Below are 17,942 nucleotides of genomic sequence, written 5' to 3' on the forward strand. Positions count from 1 at the left end.
TTCCTGAAACCATGCCTTAATTTCCCTCCGTCGGTTCCAATAGATAATCAACATCTTCATTACATTTTATTCATAGGAGTGTTGCTGAATAAATCCAGCCAATAGTGCAAATTTAAGTGAAAGTGCTCCTCAAACCAACAATTACTTGCGACGATTTCTTAATTATGGAATCGATAATCCATCAATTCTACTGAATAATGCATGTATAGGAATTCAAAAGGTTATTTTCAAAAATTGTAAAAGTTTTTTTTTTTTTTTTTGGCACAAGTAAAAGTTAGAGATACATGAATAATAAGCTCTTTGAAAGTTCCCATGTAAACATTAAAATCCCAAAAGCATTTGTCATTATAACTTTTTTGTACAGCTAACGTTAAAGTGGCGATCTAGTACAACTTTACTTATAAATAATGGTCGCGCTCAAGTGAAAGATAAGATGATTATTTAATTTTTTTCATAAATATTTTAGTAATTAAACATTTTTTTTAAATTATTTTTATTATATAGGGGGTAGGGGAAGGGGAAACAGAGAGTGGATTACAATGTGGAAATTCGAACCCTCATCAATAAGGTGAAAGTTCAGGTAGCCAACCTACTTTGATGCTTTCCACTTTAAAATAAAAGTTAAGATATAGATTATTATTATTAACTGGTAGACATTCTCTGTTTAATTTTTTAATGATTAAAATTAAATTACTTAATTAGTATAAATATTGTTGTATGTCAGTGTTCTATCAGAGTGATAGTGCCTAGTAGGGTAGCTCTTTTTGGATTTTTTCCTTGTTCCGAAAGTTCGTCGTAGCTTTGAGTAATTAATTTTTACAATAAAAAGAATTGCAGAATGATACTTTTTCTCCTTTAACCAAAAAAAGGGGTGGGGGCAAGCCTTTTCTCCTTTTATGAATATGGCCATTGGTGGAGCACATTAGAAAACATTATCCCAACATAAGAGTTTGGGCTACTAATGCAATATTGGTTCCACAAATTGAATTTCGTATTATACTAAGACAATATTTCGGTACTATTTGTATCTCTCGCATAAATAATATTTATATACTTATTTAAAAAATGTATGTACTATTACTATATTATGTGTAATGCAATTTAGAATAAGAGTACATGTAATCATAAATACTGAATAAAGTATCTAATAACAAAAAAATAACACGTTGTTTTCATGTTTGGTAGTTGTAGTCAAATCTCTAGTTTACTTGTGGATAGGCTATTTCCAAGTTTTAATTTGCAGTCCTTCTAGGTAACTGACTAGTGGAAACAGGATAACTCCGATTTCCAACAGATTTATTGATTTGGTCTATTTATACTGGGTCAACTTTTCCTGCTTTCCATATTATTTAAGGGACAAATTGTATGAAAATCAAATTTCAATCATATAAACACCACGAAATTCGCCAAATGTATTATAGTAGTATACTTGATAATGACTTTGAACTTATTGTATAAGAATAAGAATTGACTTCTGCTTCAACACGCCAAAAAACTCCCTATCATAATTTTTTCGGAAATAACACAGCAGCTTACAAGAGTTTAGGGGTCATTTTCATTTTGGATTTTTTTTTTCTGAGTTGGCAAATTACTATGGGTTATAAGTTTTAAAGGTGTCATTTCCTAAGTTTAGTCAATTATTGACTTTTCGATCAATTGACAGATATTGAACCATACCAGAATATGCACTTGTCACTTTGATATTCACTTTGCTTTATTGCATCTCAAGAGTGAATTCAATATGATTTTATTCTCTTTTAACTATAATAATAATATTAGGGAATTTGCGCTTTGTATCATTGAAATTGAAATATCTTTCTATATAAATGTGATTTTGGTCCTAGTAATATTTGATTAAGTACGTCGAATTCAGCTAATTGAAGTGTGCATTTTTTATACTTAAGAATGTAAACTTTTACAATTTCTTAAATGTTAACTATTTAGTTATCTATATATTATGTTAAATTTATCCTGTTAATTCATTTGAATGATTAAGAATCTATATAATATAAAGTTAGGTATAGATAAGGTGATGTGATACCTTTTTATGGCCAAGAGACCTATTTATGTGATTTTGGTCCTAGTAATATTTGATTAAGTACGTCGAATTCAGCTAATTGAAGTGTGCATTTTTTATACTTAAGAATGTAAACTTTTACAAATTCTTAAATGTTTACTATTTAGTTATCTATATATTATGTTAAATTTATCTTGTTAATTCATTTGAATGATTAAGAATCTATATAATATAAAGTTAGGTATAGACAAGGTGATGTGGTATCTTTTTATGGCCAAGAGACCTATTTATCTTTTTTTTCACCTTTTTTTGCTTTTTTTATTCATTCGTTGATTTATTATTTTATTAAAGAAAGGCAATGACACAGTTGTAAAGGAAATGAATGGTTACATTGGTTTGTAAACGAAAATTCCTTATCATGGCATTTATTTGTCTGCTCCATAATTTTATTCTTAATGATATTCATAATTCCTAATTCCTTTCATGTCCATAACCTTCAAAAAAATTAATGTATGAATTTATGATACTTTATGGTCTTCCTTCATGTGTATATAATATGCTAATATATGAGTTCATATGAATTGGGACTTGTAGTGATGGGTTGTTGATTTTGATAGAAAAATTCATCCTCAGAAATGTCTTAATTTGAGTGTCTACAAATCATTTATTCTTGAGTAAGACACCTTTCTCTCATGAACTTCGGTTGGACAAATCTTGGATCTCCTGCGAGGTAACTGATTTAATTTACTCTTCTTTTTTTTGTGTGATTTGAGGTTATCTTTGTGAAAAAGTATGAGGTAGATATTGCAGAATCACATTTGATGAAAGATAAAAGGCTGTCAAAGATGCTAAAAACTTTAGTCAACTCGCTTAACTCAAGATGGTTCGACTTGAAGATTCAGGTTCCCCGTTCATGCACCTATTTAATTTCCTAAATATCGAAAGCTATGGAGATTTTATAGTATAAATAATTAGATACACACTGAACAAAGCTTAAATTACGTCTCCCAGTAGTTTGGAGTACTTGATGCCAAAACAGAATATTTTTCTATTGTTTATAAACAAATTTCATCATTAAGAATTAGTTTCTGGTAATATGTGAAAGAAAGATACTTTTGTGAAATAATGACAAAAATGCTTCCAAGAACTTATAATTTATAAGTTAATTAAAATTATTAATTCATTAGTCAATCATGTTCTAATCATTTATTCAAACAACAAGAATTAGTTTAGTTAATCGAAAACCAGACATAATGATAAATAATCAAATTTGAAGTAGTCAAAGCTGAAACATCTTTTGAAAACTCATCATGAAGATAAGGTGTGTATATATATAGATTAAACTTAAAAATTGATCCCATTTGAATATTAAGACATAAGTTGTTTCGTTACTTTTATATTACCTTTTTTTTGTGAAACCGGTTTGTTGTTCTCCTTTGTCGCGGAGAAGTAACATATATAACATTTTTGTTATATATTGCACTTAGAAAAACAATACGTAGTAGTTATTAAACCATTATAGGAGAATAAAAAAAAGTTTGATGCCATAAAAGATCAGAATTTTAGTATCTAATAAATAATGAATATAGTGGAAGAGGAAAAACTGAATAGTTATATTTTACAGACTTTCGATTTTATTTTTTTAAAATAGGGTAAATGCAGAAAATATGTTCATAAATAGTAGGAGTATTCATTATAGTAAATGATATCTATAATTATAAATGATAAATAATACTCCTATAAAATAAATAACTATTTCACTTTAGGAAAACTTAAGTAGGTGTATTTAGAATAACTATTACGGTGGAGGAGGAATAGTTAAGAAGATATATTCAGTGACTTAGGGCTATTAAAAATAGGGAAAATATCACTGCATATCACTTTAGGTAAATTAATTACCCGTTGTAGCCAACTTTTTTTTTACATGCTTTAGCCACTTTTTCTTAGTTTGGTGCCACTGTTGGATTTCTATGTTTGAATTTTATGTTTTTGCTTTTGTTTATTATTAATAAATATCCCACGAAATTTCTTAGTGGTTGCTAAAAAAAAGGGTTAAAATGTGTATAAACATTTTTATATATTATTATACACTTTATACTGTGTAGAAATGTGTATAAACACCTCTTATAAATTATGTATAAACACCTCTTGTATGAGTTTGTATAATATTGTATACTAGTTGAAAGTGTTATACACCTCTTGTATAAATTTGTATAATCATGTATATCCAGTGTAAAAGTGTGTATGAACACCTCTTATACATTATTATACACTTTTATACAAGGTTGATACATTGTCTACTCCAGGTGTATAAAGTTGTATATTGTTGTATAAAGTTGAATATTCAAGTTGGGCCATAAAATGTTGGGCTGTAGGTTTGTAATTTAAAATATGGGCTATGAATATGTAATTTTGATCCATAAATTGTGTATAAGTGAAATTTCCCCTAAAAATAAGGTAGTACAAAATAATATTACTTTCAGCAAATAATGTTGTTAATTAGTGACGGTGTATCTAAAGACTCTTGAAATTTATAATATAAGCTAAACATAAATTGATGAAATAATAAATTAAACTATCAAAAGTGTGAGGCTTTATTTTGATATATTTTTCTGTTTTATCTTTTTATAAGTACTTTTTCTTATATATTTATTTCATGAATTTTTTAATTTCTAATGCGCGAAGTGCAGAAAAGTAGTCCGTGTGGTGACAACTTCCTTAGCAAGACAAAAAGGCAAGGGAATCTTCCTGTAAAATAACGTTTTGTGACCCGTTCAATTATTGAATATTTGAACTTTGAAGACGTTATTTAATAATTACTTAGTTTGCTTAGTCCGATCACAACTACTAGTATTACTTTTATCTCTTTTCTTACTTTACTCAATAATCATAAACCTTCCACTGACTTTTGACCCATATGAGTTTTGTCCCTATCACTGTTGAAAGAAATTATTTGGTAACTTCACATGAATGTTATAAGAATCCTCTTTTTTGCTTGTTGATCGGTTTAGAGGATATGGGTCCCTTACTTCTTCCAAAGATATAATTTTAAAGTCAAGTTTATGTAAGGTCATATTTTATAGTAGTATATCTGTATAGTCAATGCATCTATCTAAATCCCAAGGTTTAGTTGCAGTCGGCTTTGTTATAACGTGATAACAAGTTCTTAAATATGACCTGTTACTTTATTGAACAAAATCGAAATGTGAGCTTATTTCGCCCCTCTTATTTTTACTACCATCTTTTACTTTTTAAGGAGGTGAAATTCATCAACAAAAAGAGACAGTGAAAGGCATGGTAAAATGTAAAATGGTAGGTAGCCATTTGTGATGACACCGTTGAAAATATAGTAGTAGTAAATTTTCTAAAACTATTTCAAGTTTAGCCACTTTGTTATAAGTAAATAAATTTACTAAAATACTTATCATGAACTTAACACGAACTTCAAAGACACGAGTCTGAAGTTCACTTACAACGGTTTACTAACTTGATACCGGTTAACTATATTTAACAGAACCTGATATTAAGGTGGAGATACTTTTAAATGCTACTTCCTTTTAACAAAATGTTAATTCTTTCGCAGAAGTCTTATGTACAAAAAAAGGACTTGTTCTGAAATATCGAGTTAGAACCTAGTAAGAGTTGTTGTAGCTAAAATATCAAGCATTTAGCTTAGAATTGATTGACTTTTTGTAGTTTTGAATGAAACATCCCTGCTCGAGGTTGCATCATACGATCCATTTCCAGCATGATATCCTCAAGCAAACAACCTTCTTCTTGACCTTATAGTGAGAGAAAATTATTGCCATGCAACAAATCATAAGAGCATATGTTCATTTGTAGTATTGCAGACTTTAGACTCACCAGTCTGAAGTTCACTTTAATAGCTAGTTTAGGGATTTTTATTTACCTATTACAAAGTAGTTAAATAGTTAGGTTTTAAACAGGGAAGTGCCCTTACGTTTTTTTTTTTTTTTGCGTGGATTGTCCTTCAAAGGCGCTGGTCTTTAATTTTTGCCCCTCAAATTGCTAGTCTTTAATTTCTTCCCTTCACTTAAAAAAGTGGCCGAACATATCCTGAGGTTCTAGGTTCGAACCTCGCTCAGTCAAAAAAAAAAAAAAAAAAAAAAAAAAAAATTGCAAGGCAAGACTTTCGTGAAACCTCAGCCTTAAGGTCTAGCATTTGCCCAAAATTAAGCCTATTCAGGCAAAGTTAGGCGCTTAAACGGAACCTTGCCAAAAGGCCTAATTTTGCAAGAAAAGTTAGGCCTTAAGGCAGAGGTTTGCCTAAAGGCCTAATTTGGGGCAAAAGTTTGCCCAAGCTTTTGCCTGAATAGGCTTAGTTTTGATACGAAACTCTATCTTGCGATTTTTTTTTTTGACTGAGCCGAAATTCGAACCTCGAACCTCGGAATATTAGGTGAAGGACAAAAATTAAAGACCAGCAATTTGAGGGACAAAAATTAAAAACCATCCCCGAATAACAACAATCGTGCAAAGTGCCCGTGCACTGAAAAGCGAATATTTGTGCTCTTACCCGTCCACATGTGTCCGAGCACAGGAAACTCTCTTTTCTTAAAGCCCAATTTATAATAAAACGGGCTTAGATAAAGGGCCACTTAGTTTCAACTTCAAGCCCATTATTCGTCTGCCACTGGCGAAAGAGAAATCCCAAGAAAGGAATTTGACTGATTAACCCGTTTCTGTTTGTCAAACTTTCCGAAATTGCTCATTTTGAAAATTACTTTTGTCAAATAGTTTTTTAAATAAATGCTTTTGTAATGTAGTAGTTTGCGTTTGATCAATTCATTTGAGAGGTTTCTTTTTCCAGTATTTGATAGACAGACTTTGTAAGACCAATGATTTTAAAAAAGGTTTCTTTTGTAATGTTTTTCTCTTTCTTCGTACATCCTATATTTTCCAACTGCTTTTGATACTGACTCAAATGGTTGGCACCAGATTAAAGTGAAAATGGAAAAAACATAGGAGTAGCTATTACTGTAGGGAGTTAACTTACCAAATAGGAATATATATTACTCCTAATCAACTACATATCCTTATGCTGTATAATAAAGACTAACACCCCCTTTTACCACATGCCAATATACTCACTACATGGCATTCGTGTTTCTACTCATCTCCCTTTGTTCCCCTTTTTCTTAAGTACATTCTTTGATCATACTAAAAGGTGTATCAAACTCCGACACCAAAGTAAGTATGGGACACCAAGTGAGAAACAAAGGAAAAGAAGACCTAGGAGGTGTATGGAGTTGCAACAGCAAACAGAGGAACTTTCCTGTGAATGGTTAAACCAGTGCATTCTGTCATATCCAAATCACCCCCCTTTGTTCCATTTGGCAATTCCCAATCAAAATCCCTCACAACATTAGCTAGTACAAGCTCATTAGAAGCCATCGCAAATGAAATTCCAGGACATCCCCTTCTTCCTGCACCAAAAGGTATCAATCCAAAATCATACCCTTTAAAATCGATCGAAGAATTCAAGAACCTCTCTGGCTTAAACTCCTCTGCATCATCCCAAATAGCCGGGTCCCTTCCAATTGCCCAACCATTTGTTATTACCATAGTTCCAGCTGCAACGTCGTATCCCATTACCTTAACATCTTGTCTGGCTTGTCGGGGAACTAACAGAGGAATCGGAGGATGTAGGCGCAAAGTTTCCTTAATTACTGCTTTTAAGTAATGCATTTTGTCTAAGTCATTCTCAGATACTATTTCATTTCTCCCTTTAGCTATATCCCTCGCTTCATTCTGAAGTTTGTTCATGGCTCCAGGATGCCTTAGAAGCTCTGTCATGGCCCATTCCAATACAGTGTAAGTTGTATCGGTTCCACCCGCAAAGACATCCTATCATAAAAATCAGTCATTTATTGCACTAATGTCACGAAATAGTTTTATTTTGTAACGAAAAATCATTCAACTTTACATAAATATATGAAAGTCACTAAACTATTTTTTATAACAAAAAAGTTCTGAACTTTGATTATCACAAAAATTTATTAGGAGGAAATTAAAGAGACATTTTATATGATACTCAGGCAAAATGAAACGACGTTTTGGTTAAAAAGAATTGCTACGTGACTATTCGTGACACACATAAGCAATGTGATTTACCACCAAAAATACCACCAAATTAAGTAAATAATCACATATCCATCTTTCACTTTGCCTAGTATGTTGATCACATAATTTAAGTAAATAAAAGTGTAATTTTTAAATAGTTACGTCCCATATCAACTTTCATGTGTTTGGCTCATGGAAAAGAGTCATACACGAACGTTAGAATGCGTTTTAATTAAAAAATTTAAGTAAATAAAAGTGTGTTCTCTGATGAGATGATCACACAATTCAATATTGTCAAAATCAAATGTGCTAGAGCGCGCACTGAGAAAGAGAGAGAATCACCAAAATGAGAGCTTTGATGCCATCTCTGTCAATGGAAAAGCCATCCATGTTTTGCTTGTAAATCTTAAGCAAAACATCAACAAAGTCCTCTCTTTTTTCATTTTCCACTCTTTCCCCCAACAAGTCCCTCACTCTTGAATGACTATCTAAATGTTCTTCCACTACTCCTTCAAGAAACTCATCCATCTCCTTGGCAACTCTCTCCACTTTTGCTTCTAAACCACTCAGTCTATCAATCCATGCAAGTGAAGGCAAAAGAGTCCCCAGATCAAATCCACCTAATAATTCCACAAATTCCTTCATCAACTTCCTAAACTTCTCCCCACTCTCCCCTCCACTATATTTCCTCCCAAAAGCTGCTCTGCTCACAATGTCATTTGTAAGTGTCATAAACAACTCACTCAAATTCACTGCCTCTGGAGAAAACTCCCTGGTTTTCTTGAGTAAAAGGGCAGTCTCTTCTTCCCTCACAACGCGAAAAGATTGAACCCTTTTGTTGCTTAGCAATTGAAGGACACAAATGCTTCGCAATTGTCTCCAGTACTCTCCATAAGGCGCGACAGAGACATCCTTATAGTCGTATAGAAGTTTCTTGCTGACGTTGGACTTAGGCCTGTCACTGAAAATAAGGTCATGTGTTTTCATGATTTCGGAAGCTGCCTCAGCTGAGGATACAACAAGAGTGTTCACGGTTCCGAGTTTAAGGAACATCAAGGGTCCATATTGTTGAGCTAATTTGTGTAGAGAGTGGTGAGGGTACAAGCCTAGTTTGTGCATGTGACCAATTAATGGTAATTTTGGAGGAGATGGGGGGAGATTTTTGGTTTTGGTTTTAGTCATGAGGAGAATCATAATGAGGAAGGAAATGAGTGAAAGGGCTAAAACAGAGGAGAAAAATGAATTGAAGGAGAGTGACTCTATCCATTGTAAGGAGCTGAACATATTGTTTATGTGTTTGCCTGCTTGGTTTTAAAACAGAGAACAGAAGAGATCAGAGATTGAAGTTCAACACAAATTTGAACTTCTAAAGGAGACTATATATAGTGATTTTGTAAGATATAACACACAAATTAAGTGATTTTAGTAATACAAATAAAATAAAGTAACCATATGAGAAATCTACTCTAATAGCGTGTCGTTGGTTTCCATTTCTTTAATATGATTTTATTAATGAAAAGCATATACAAACAAACTCATATGACACATCGCATCTGGAGTGCACATAATGTTCTTGGAAATACTTAGGTAGGCGTTTGAACATAAATGTCATTTGCGAATAATGAAATACTATTTGCAAATCAATGTTTATTTTACAGTTTTATAAATTATTTCAACGTCAAATTGAACAAGAGAATCCAAAATTGAAAAAGTGATCTGAGGAGTTTTTCAAGTAAAACAATGGGACTCATTTCAAGGAAGATTCATGTCAAATACATCTGATTCTAAATACTCTTATTTAACTTCAACTTTAAATATTCATTTTTCCAACTTCAATTAAATATTAATACAAATTTGTGATTACCCCATTACTTGGTCAAAATTTCTAACTCTCAAACAATTTGTTAGATGGACCCATGCCCACAGGCCACAACCACCCCCTGCCGATATAACTGGATTCTCTCATGAGCTACTCAGGAGTCAGGACTCTAAAGGCCAGACCACCCTAAACTACATTCACAAACTCTATCCTTAATCAATTAGGTAATTTGAGTAATTAAAAGGCTCACATCCTCATTTGCAGAAAAAAAAAAAAAAAAAAAGAGAAACAGTGATTGAACTTCTACTGTCCTAGTTGTACGTAGCTGTAAAAACGCCAGATCAGATATATCAACAGAAAAAAGTCTTATTCTTGTTTTTCCACGATAGACCTTACTTAAGTATTCTACAGTTTCCATCAAGATTTTTCTGGTCATATCACGTATTACTCCTTTCTTCTCGATTTATATTTTTTGCTTTTCGAGAGTCAATTTACTATACAGAAAAGGCTCAAATATGCCACCCAACTATCGAAAATGGCTCATTTATGCCACTCGTCAATAGTTTGGCTCATTTATGCCATCAAACTACAGGAAATGACTCATTTATGCGATCGAACTATACGAAATGGCTCATTTATGCCATCGCCCGTTACTAAAATGACTCATCCATGCTATTTTTTATTAATGCCAGGTTTATAATACCAGATATGACACGTGGCCTCCAATTAGAAGTCTACATCGTTTAATTAAACCAACCCAATTTTAAATACCAAATTAATAAAAAATCCGACCCATACACCTTACCCACTCACAATGATAATCTAGTTAGAGGCCACGTGTCATATATAGTATTGTAAAACCAGCTTTAATGAAATATGGCATGCATGAGTGATTTTGGTAACTGGCGATGGCATAAATGAGTCAAACTATTGATGAATGATATAAATGAGCCATTTCGTATAGTTCGATGGCATAAATGAGCCATTTCCTGTAGTTCAATGGCATAAATGAGCCATTTCTGATAGTTAAATGGCATATTTGAGCCTTTTCCGTTTACTATATACACGTGACTTCTTGGCCAAACAATTTGGTCTTTATCCAGATTATGGCCAAGGCTTATTATCCCTTTGATGGGGCCCTGCTTAATGGGAAAGTTGTTGTCACTTTTTAAAACCAAACATGTGTCCAAATGAATCCAAGTGTAAAGAAAGCCAAATTTTATCTCATAAGAGAAATAAAATGTATTCCATAAACTAAAAGTCATCTACTAAGAAACATGTGCTTAATACATTTATTACAAAGTTATGCATTAATAGGAAATTATTACTCATAAATAAAACAAACACACTAAGTATTATAACACTTTTACTTATTCACTTTTGACTTTTCACGTTCTTTAAGAATTAATAAAATCCCATGTGGACATATGTCATAGTACTGAATATTTATTCTCTTCTTAATTTATTTCCTCCCTGAACTTTTACTTATTCACTTTTGACTTTTCACGTTCTTGCTGAATATTTATTCTCTTCTCATGTATACATGTATGCACTTCAATTTTAATTCTCCGACACATATATATATCCTCCGTGCACTTTTAATTGTTCACTTTTGACTTTTCACGTTCTTTAAGAATTAATAAATGAAATACTCCCTCCGTCCCATATTACTTGGCCACATTACTTGACTTTTCACATTCTTTAAGAATTAATAAATGAAATACTCCCTTCGTCCCATATTACTTGACCAAATTACTATACTTGACTTTTTACATTCTTTAAGAATTAATAAATGAAGTACTCTCTTGGTCCCATATTACTTGGCCACATTACTAAAAATATATGTCTATTTTTCTTATTATATATAAACGCCCAAGGTGGACGAACACAGCAACAATAAGTTGTACAAAAAGCAACTGAAATTGTACTCTAAGCAGGAACTAACATGTGTACATTTCAGAAGTTGAACATTAATTTTACCTCTTGTGTGTTTACTTTTTAAGTCCCCACGGTTCTGTAGTGTCTTAATTGTCCTTTCATTTTCTTCATTTGCCATAAACTCCCTCAGTCTCAATTTAAGTGTCTACGTTTGACTAGACACGGAGTTTAAGAAATAAAGATAGACTTTCAAATCTTGTAGTTCTAAATTAAAAATGTGTATAATATAATAAAATATTCTTTGAATCTTGTGATTATAAACTTGACATGTAGGATATATGATTGTCAACTTACTAAATATAAAAAGAGGCGGACATAACCAAAATAAAACAAATTTGTTTTATGTAACAACAAACGCCCAAGGTGGACGAACACAGCAACGATAAGTTGTACAAAAAGCAACTGAAATTGTACTCCCTCTGTCTAATTTAAGTGTCTACGTTTGACTAGACACGAAGTTTAAGAAATAAAGATAGACTTTCAAATCTTGTGATTTTAAATTAAAAATGTATATAATATAATAAAATATCCTTTGAATCTTGTGATTATAAACTTGACATGTAGGATATTTGAATTGTCAACTTACTAAATATAAACAGAGGCGGACATAACCAAAATAAGACAAATTTTAACAACAATTGAGAAATTAAGGGGAAACATAAGAGGAAAAGAAAAAAATATGGAGACTCCCTAAGGAGAATCGCAGTATCCTTTGCAAAATATACAAACTATAAAGACTAACTAAATTGAGTAACCAAATTAATCAGGTTGGGCCCCGTGCATCGCACAGGCATAGTTTGCTAGTATTAAGGCCCCGTTTGGACATGGTTTGAAACCTGGTTTCAAACCATGATTTCAAACCATGTTTGGACATACAATTTGAATATTTTAAGTTGTATTTTCTCTTATAGACATAAAAACCCCATAAATTATGAAAACTATCAAAACATTCTCAATTCTTATACAATCTTACCAAATGAGCAAACAAAATTAGTACACTACTAGAAAGCTTTTCTAAAAAATGCAACATCAATTAATCAAACTTTACGTCAATAGAATCGAAAATTTAACATGAATAGTAATGTAACTACTATTTAATATAATCTTCTCACATAAATTAAAGGTTGGTAGACATAAATAAAGGTTGGTGGAAGTTAATGAGATTGGTAAATGATTGATGGGGGTAATTGTTAAAAATATTTACCAACTTATGAGTTTTTTTTTTACAAAATATTAACTTATGGGTTAAATTTTGTATTTAAAAAAGTTGAAACCATGCTTTTTTGGATGATTTGGGTTCAAACCATGGTTTCAAACCACGACTCAAAATTGATGGCCAAACGCTGGTTTGAAACCATGGTTTCAAAATTGATAGCCAAACGCCTACTAATACAAATTTGTGACTACCCCATTACTTGGTCAAAATTTCTAACTCTCAAACAATTTGGTAGATAGATCCATGCCCACAGGCCACAACCACCCCCTGCCGATATAACTGGATTCTCTCATGAGCTACTCAGGACTCTAAAGGCCAGACCACCCTAAACTACATTCACAAACTCTATCCTTAATCAATTAGGTAATTGAGTAATTAAAAGGCTCATATCCTCATTTGCCAAAAAAAAAAAAAACAGTGATTGAACTTCTATTGTCCTAGTTGAACGTAGCTGTGATTCGTTCTTACAGAAATTTAACATCATAGGTCTAACTTCTCAAATAATTTAGTTCAAAGGCAAAAACGCCAGATCAGATGTATCAACAGAAAAAAGTCTATTCTTGTTTTTCCACGATAGACTTTACTTAAGTATTCTACAGTTGTCATCAAGATTTTTCTGGTCATATCACGTATTACTCCTTCCTTCTCAATTTATATTTTTCGCTTTTCGAGAGTCGATTTACTATATACACGTGACTTCTTGGCCAAACAATTTGGTCTTCATCCAGATTATGGCTAAGGCTTATTATCCCTTTGGTGGGGCCCTACTTAATGGGAAAGTTGTTGTCACTTTTTAAAACCAAACATGTGTCCAAATGAATCCAAGTGTAAAGAAAACCAAATTTTATCTCATAATAGAAATAAAATGTACTCCATAAACTAAAAGTCATCTACTAAGAAACATGTGCTTAATACATTTATTACAAAGTTATGTACTAATAGGAAATTATTACTCATAAATAAAACAAACACATTAAGTATTATAACATGTGATAAAATAAATTTTATCAAATTCTAATTTTTTTTTCTAATCTAATCCCAAGAGTACAAATTCTTTTGTACTATTAATTCTCAAAACGGTAAAAAGATAACTTTCTTTTCTCATGAGAAAATACTTTCTATCTTTATAATAAAGAAAATCTCATTTATAAACTTCCTCATATATTGTGTATAATTTCAAGCGTAACCAAAAAGTAGTAATATTAATAACTATATAGAATTATATGTATCAAACTTTTTAAAAAAATGTTTCACTTAAAAGAAAATACCATATCAACATAGTATCTAACGGTATCAAGGTTGTCAAACTTACGGGCTATCATAGACTCTCTATAACCTGGTGAATGTCTTTAATCCATTCAAGCTCATATGAATTTACTACGACGCATCCTAACGCTAAGGTACGGGATGTTACATCTTCCCCCTCTTGGGAACATTCATCCTCCAATGTTGGATCACAGCTTGGGGTTCTAACACATTACTTGCATACCTAGGGCATACACAACCTAATAGGGATTTCACGTTTACCTGTCACTCTAATCGTAATCGCACGATGTAGAATGATTTCTTAAGGCACAACTCTATTGCACGACCTAGAGTAGGAAAGAAGGGTAACATTTCCTAAATGCCCTGTATGCTCCTAATTATAAATGTGGTGCACACGCGACACACCCATAAGTATGACTCTACTAGACACGGCTTGTAGACTTCCTAGGACAGACTTGCTCTGATACCAAATTTGTCACGCCCCAAATCTAAATAGGAGTGGCCTGCACCCGGTGCCACACTCGGCCTGAGCGAACCACTCTGAACCTGTAACTCAGAGGGGTAACCCTCAACATAGTCCGACAAAGCCTACCTGCAAGCAGACAATACCAACAATGCCACATTCAACCAACAGTACCAAAATGGGTAAGTACAAGGGCCGGCAAGGCCACAACACTGACATAATATATACAGGACTCGTCTACAAGCCTCTAAAGAGTAAACAACTGTATCATGGCCGGGACAGGGCTCCGGCCTATTCATCATATCTGTGTACACAAAATAAAGACTCCAAACTAGACTTGGCAACTCCGAATAAGTGGAGCTCACCAATCAACTGATATCTGATCCCGCCTACTGGGGAGATCTATCTGTCTGTCTATCAGCACCTGCAGGGATGAATGCAGCGCCCCCCGCAAAAGGGACATCAGTACGAAATAATGTACCGAGTATGTAAGGCAATAGAATAACTGAAACTGAAACTGAACTGAAAACAGAATAATCTGGAGGCCAAAGAACGCCCTGAAATAACTCACCTGATCTATCTCATATCAAATGCAGTATAATAATAGTATATCTCTAATTTAATTTGGGCGGGGCAATAACCGTAAAACCTCACTGACTAAGGCTAGGCAATAACGTTTCATCAATTCGTACGTGAAATAATGTCTCTCCGACCAAGCGACGGCCCAACTAAAGAAAAATATATGTATATTATGTTGTATATCATCGATATTCTCGAATGTAAATATAGTACCAACGTGTCTCTCTAGCTCTATTGAAATCAAGGGAATACGGAGCGGATAAGAATCCCTAGGAAGGTACAACACAGTCACTCGGTAGTCTATATATAGCTAAGACAAGATCTATCGACGAGTTCTCTTTATGCGACTCGTAAGCTCTTACTAGCTATGGAATCATGCCAAAGAAAGAAGAGATAGCCATTACATACCTCAAGTCGTCAATACGGCCCAACAACGAGCTCGTCGTAACTAGTACGCCAATCCTATAATAAAGGAACATATATATGAACTTAGATGATACTAGTATAGCGCGTATATCAAATGATAGTTCGGTTCTAAAATGAAACGCAAAACATTTCCCCTATTATACAACAACTACAGCTCAATCAACACAACCAACAACAACAACTACAACCCCTTTTTATCCTCTTTGAACTCAATTCATCAACAACGAAGAATATGCACTAAACAACCCAATATATGCTTCGTATACGATACCTTATACATTCATTTCTTCCAAATTCATGAAGTATATTAACAACAATACAACAACAGCACCAACTACTATCCATAAACAAGGAAATCACCTCAATAACACAGCAACATCATGCTCAAAACAGTCCACAAACTCAACATAATTCCTAGAACACATTTGAGCTTTCTTTCACAATTTCTTCCTTCAATCAAGTTGTTTAAGGGCTAAATAAGTACATGAACATGAAGATGGGTTGATAACTTACCTCAAGAACTCAAGAACACTTCAACACAGAGATTACTTCACTATGAAGTATCTTCCAAAACCTCCACAAGAAGAAGAACTAGCATCCGATAAACAATCCGGAAACTTTAATACTTGAATCACACTTTTAATCTTTGATTTCACTTGGGAATAGTTGAATATGGGGGAGAGGGTTTTTTTGGGAGTGTATTAGGTCTGAAAATATGGAGAAAATAAAAGCTTAATGTTGATGCACGTTGTGATCTGCAAACGAGCAAGAACAAGGCTAGGAACTCTTTTATTTTTGTTTTTCCATTGAGGTCTATGTATATACTATATACACGTGACTTCTTGGCCACAAAATTTGATCTTTATCCAGATTATGGCTAAGGGTTATTTACCTTTGGTTGGGCCCTACTTAATGTGAAAGTTGTTGTCACTTATTAAAGTCAAACATGTGTCCAAATATTCGAAACGTAAAGAAAACCTACCAAATCTTATCTCATAAGAGAAATAAAATGTATTACATAAACTAAAAGTCATCTACTAAGGAACATGTGCTTAATACATTTATTACAAAGTTAAGTATTAATGGGAAATTATTACTTATAAATAAAACAAAAACACTAAGTTTTATAACATGTGATAAAATAAATTTTATCAAATTCTATTTTTTTACCAATCTAATCCCAAGAGTACAAAAGAAATTCTCAAAACGGTAAAAAGATAACTTTCTTTTCTTATGAGAAAATAATTTCTATCTTTATAATAAAGAAAATTACTACTATATATAAGCACGGACATGGAACTTTTGTCGGCCTCACATCCCACAATCATTGGTGATTAAGCTGCCACGTGGCTATTGCTTATTCCGTGCAAATTTTTACTTTTGGCATCACTTCTTTTATTAAGATACTAGTATATTTGTCCGCGCGTCGCGCGATCGTGAAAGCTTTATTGAATATAGGAACTAACCTTTTCCTAATAGTAGATATTAAAAAAAATATTATCAATTCGAACGAAAAGGAAACAACAACCTCACAAAGAAGTTCCATTAAAATTTCTGGGAGAACTACCATCTATTCTAAAGTGAAAGTGGAAACATTGGTGACAACAAACACGAATACAAGGTTTAAAGAGCACCAAAATTTATGCTAATCTAGTTGACAACAAAGTAGCGGAACCTTCTATAAGACCAAACTGATAAAAGATTTGGAATAACATGTAAATAAATGAATGCCTTGGTGGTGATTTTGAAATCTTCTGAATGAAGTACTTAGTTTAATCTCAAATAATTGACAGATTCCCGTGCTTTGAACTAATGATAATTTATAAATGAAATAATTTTGCTACTATTTCTTGAATTTTGCTTTCATACCTTTTCACTAAATCCATATTGTCGGAGAAATGGAACATTTAACCAGACTTAGAAAAGGAAAAAGGAAGAGAACAGAATGAAGCAAGTTATAAAACAGAACGAAGCAAGTTATAAAGGCAGTTCACAAAGAAAAGAAAAGAAAACAAATATATTTCATACACTAACAATGGTGATATATACTCTCAAAATATTTTTCAAAATCTCAACAATAAATTCAACAAAGAAATTACACTTGAACAATTAACATATTAAAACATATTAAATA

The 17,942-nt window shown here is 32.6% G+C and overlaps 1 protein-coding gene across 2 annotated transcripts; it reads right to left on the reverse strand.

Moving 5' to 3' along the window:
* Nucleotides 1–7,030: 7,030 nt before the first annotated feature.
* Nucleotides 7,031–16,619, reverse strand: LOC132043490 (cytochrome P450 736A117-like). 2 transcript variants are annotated; one of them, XM_059433959.1, is made up of 4 exons: nucleotides 16,322–16,619; nucleotides 15,791–15,844; nucleotides 8,444–9,402; nucleotides 7,031–7,885 (listed from the first exon to the last, which is right to left on the reverse strand). In XM_059433959.1, the coding sequence occupies exons 3-4, from the start codon at nucleotides 9,383–9,385 to the stop codon at nucleotides 7,271–7,273; spliced, it is 1,557 nt and encodes a 518-aa protein (XP_059289942.1). In that variant the 5' UTR covers nucleotides 9,386–9,402; nucleotides 15,791–15,844; nucleotides 16,322–16,619; the 3' UTR covers nucleotides 7,031–7,270. The 2 variants fall into 2 exon arrangements, with proteins under 2 accessions (XP_059289942.1, XP_059289943.1); XM_059433960.1 differs by lacking the exon at nucleotides 15,791–15,844.
* Nucleotides 16,620–17,942: the final 1,323 nt, after the last annotated feature.

This window comes from Lycium ferocissimum, unplaced genomic scaffold (assembly GCF_029784015.1).
Source record: "Lycium ferocissimum isolate CSIRO_LF1 unplaced genomic scaffold, AGI_CSIRO_Lferr_CH_V1 ctg2550, whole genome shotgun sequence".
In the NCBI taxonomy this organism is placed as follows: domain Eukaryota; kingdom Viridiplantae; phylum Streptophyta; class Magnoliopsida; order Solanales; family Solanaceae; genus Lycium; species Lycium ferocissimum.

Coding starts and splice junctions, on each gene's coding strand:
- LOC132043490 (XM_059433960.1), bottom strand. CDS start 9,385: ATGTTCAGCTCCTTACAATGGATAGAGTCACTCTCCTTCAATTCATTT. Junction 7,886..8,443: donor GCATCAAAGCTCTCATTTTG/GTGATTCTCTCT, acceptor TTTTTATGATAG/GATGTCTTTGCGGGTGGAAC.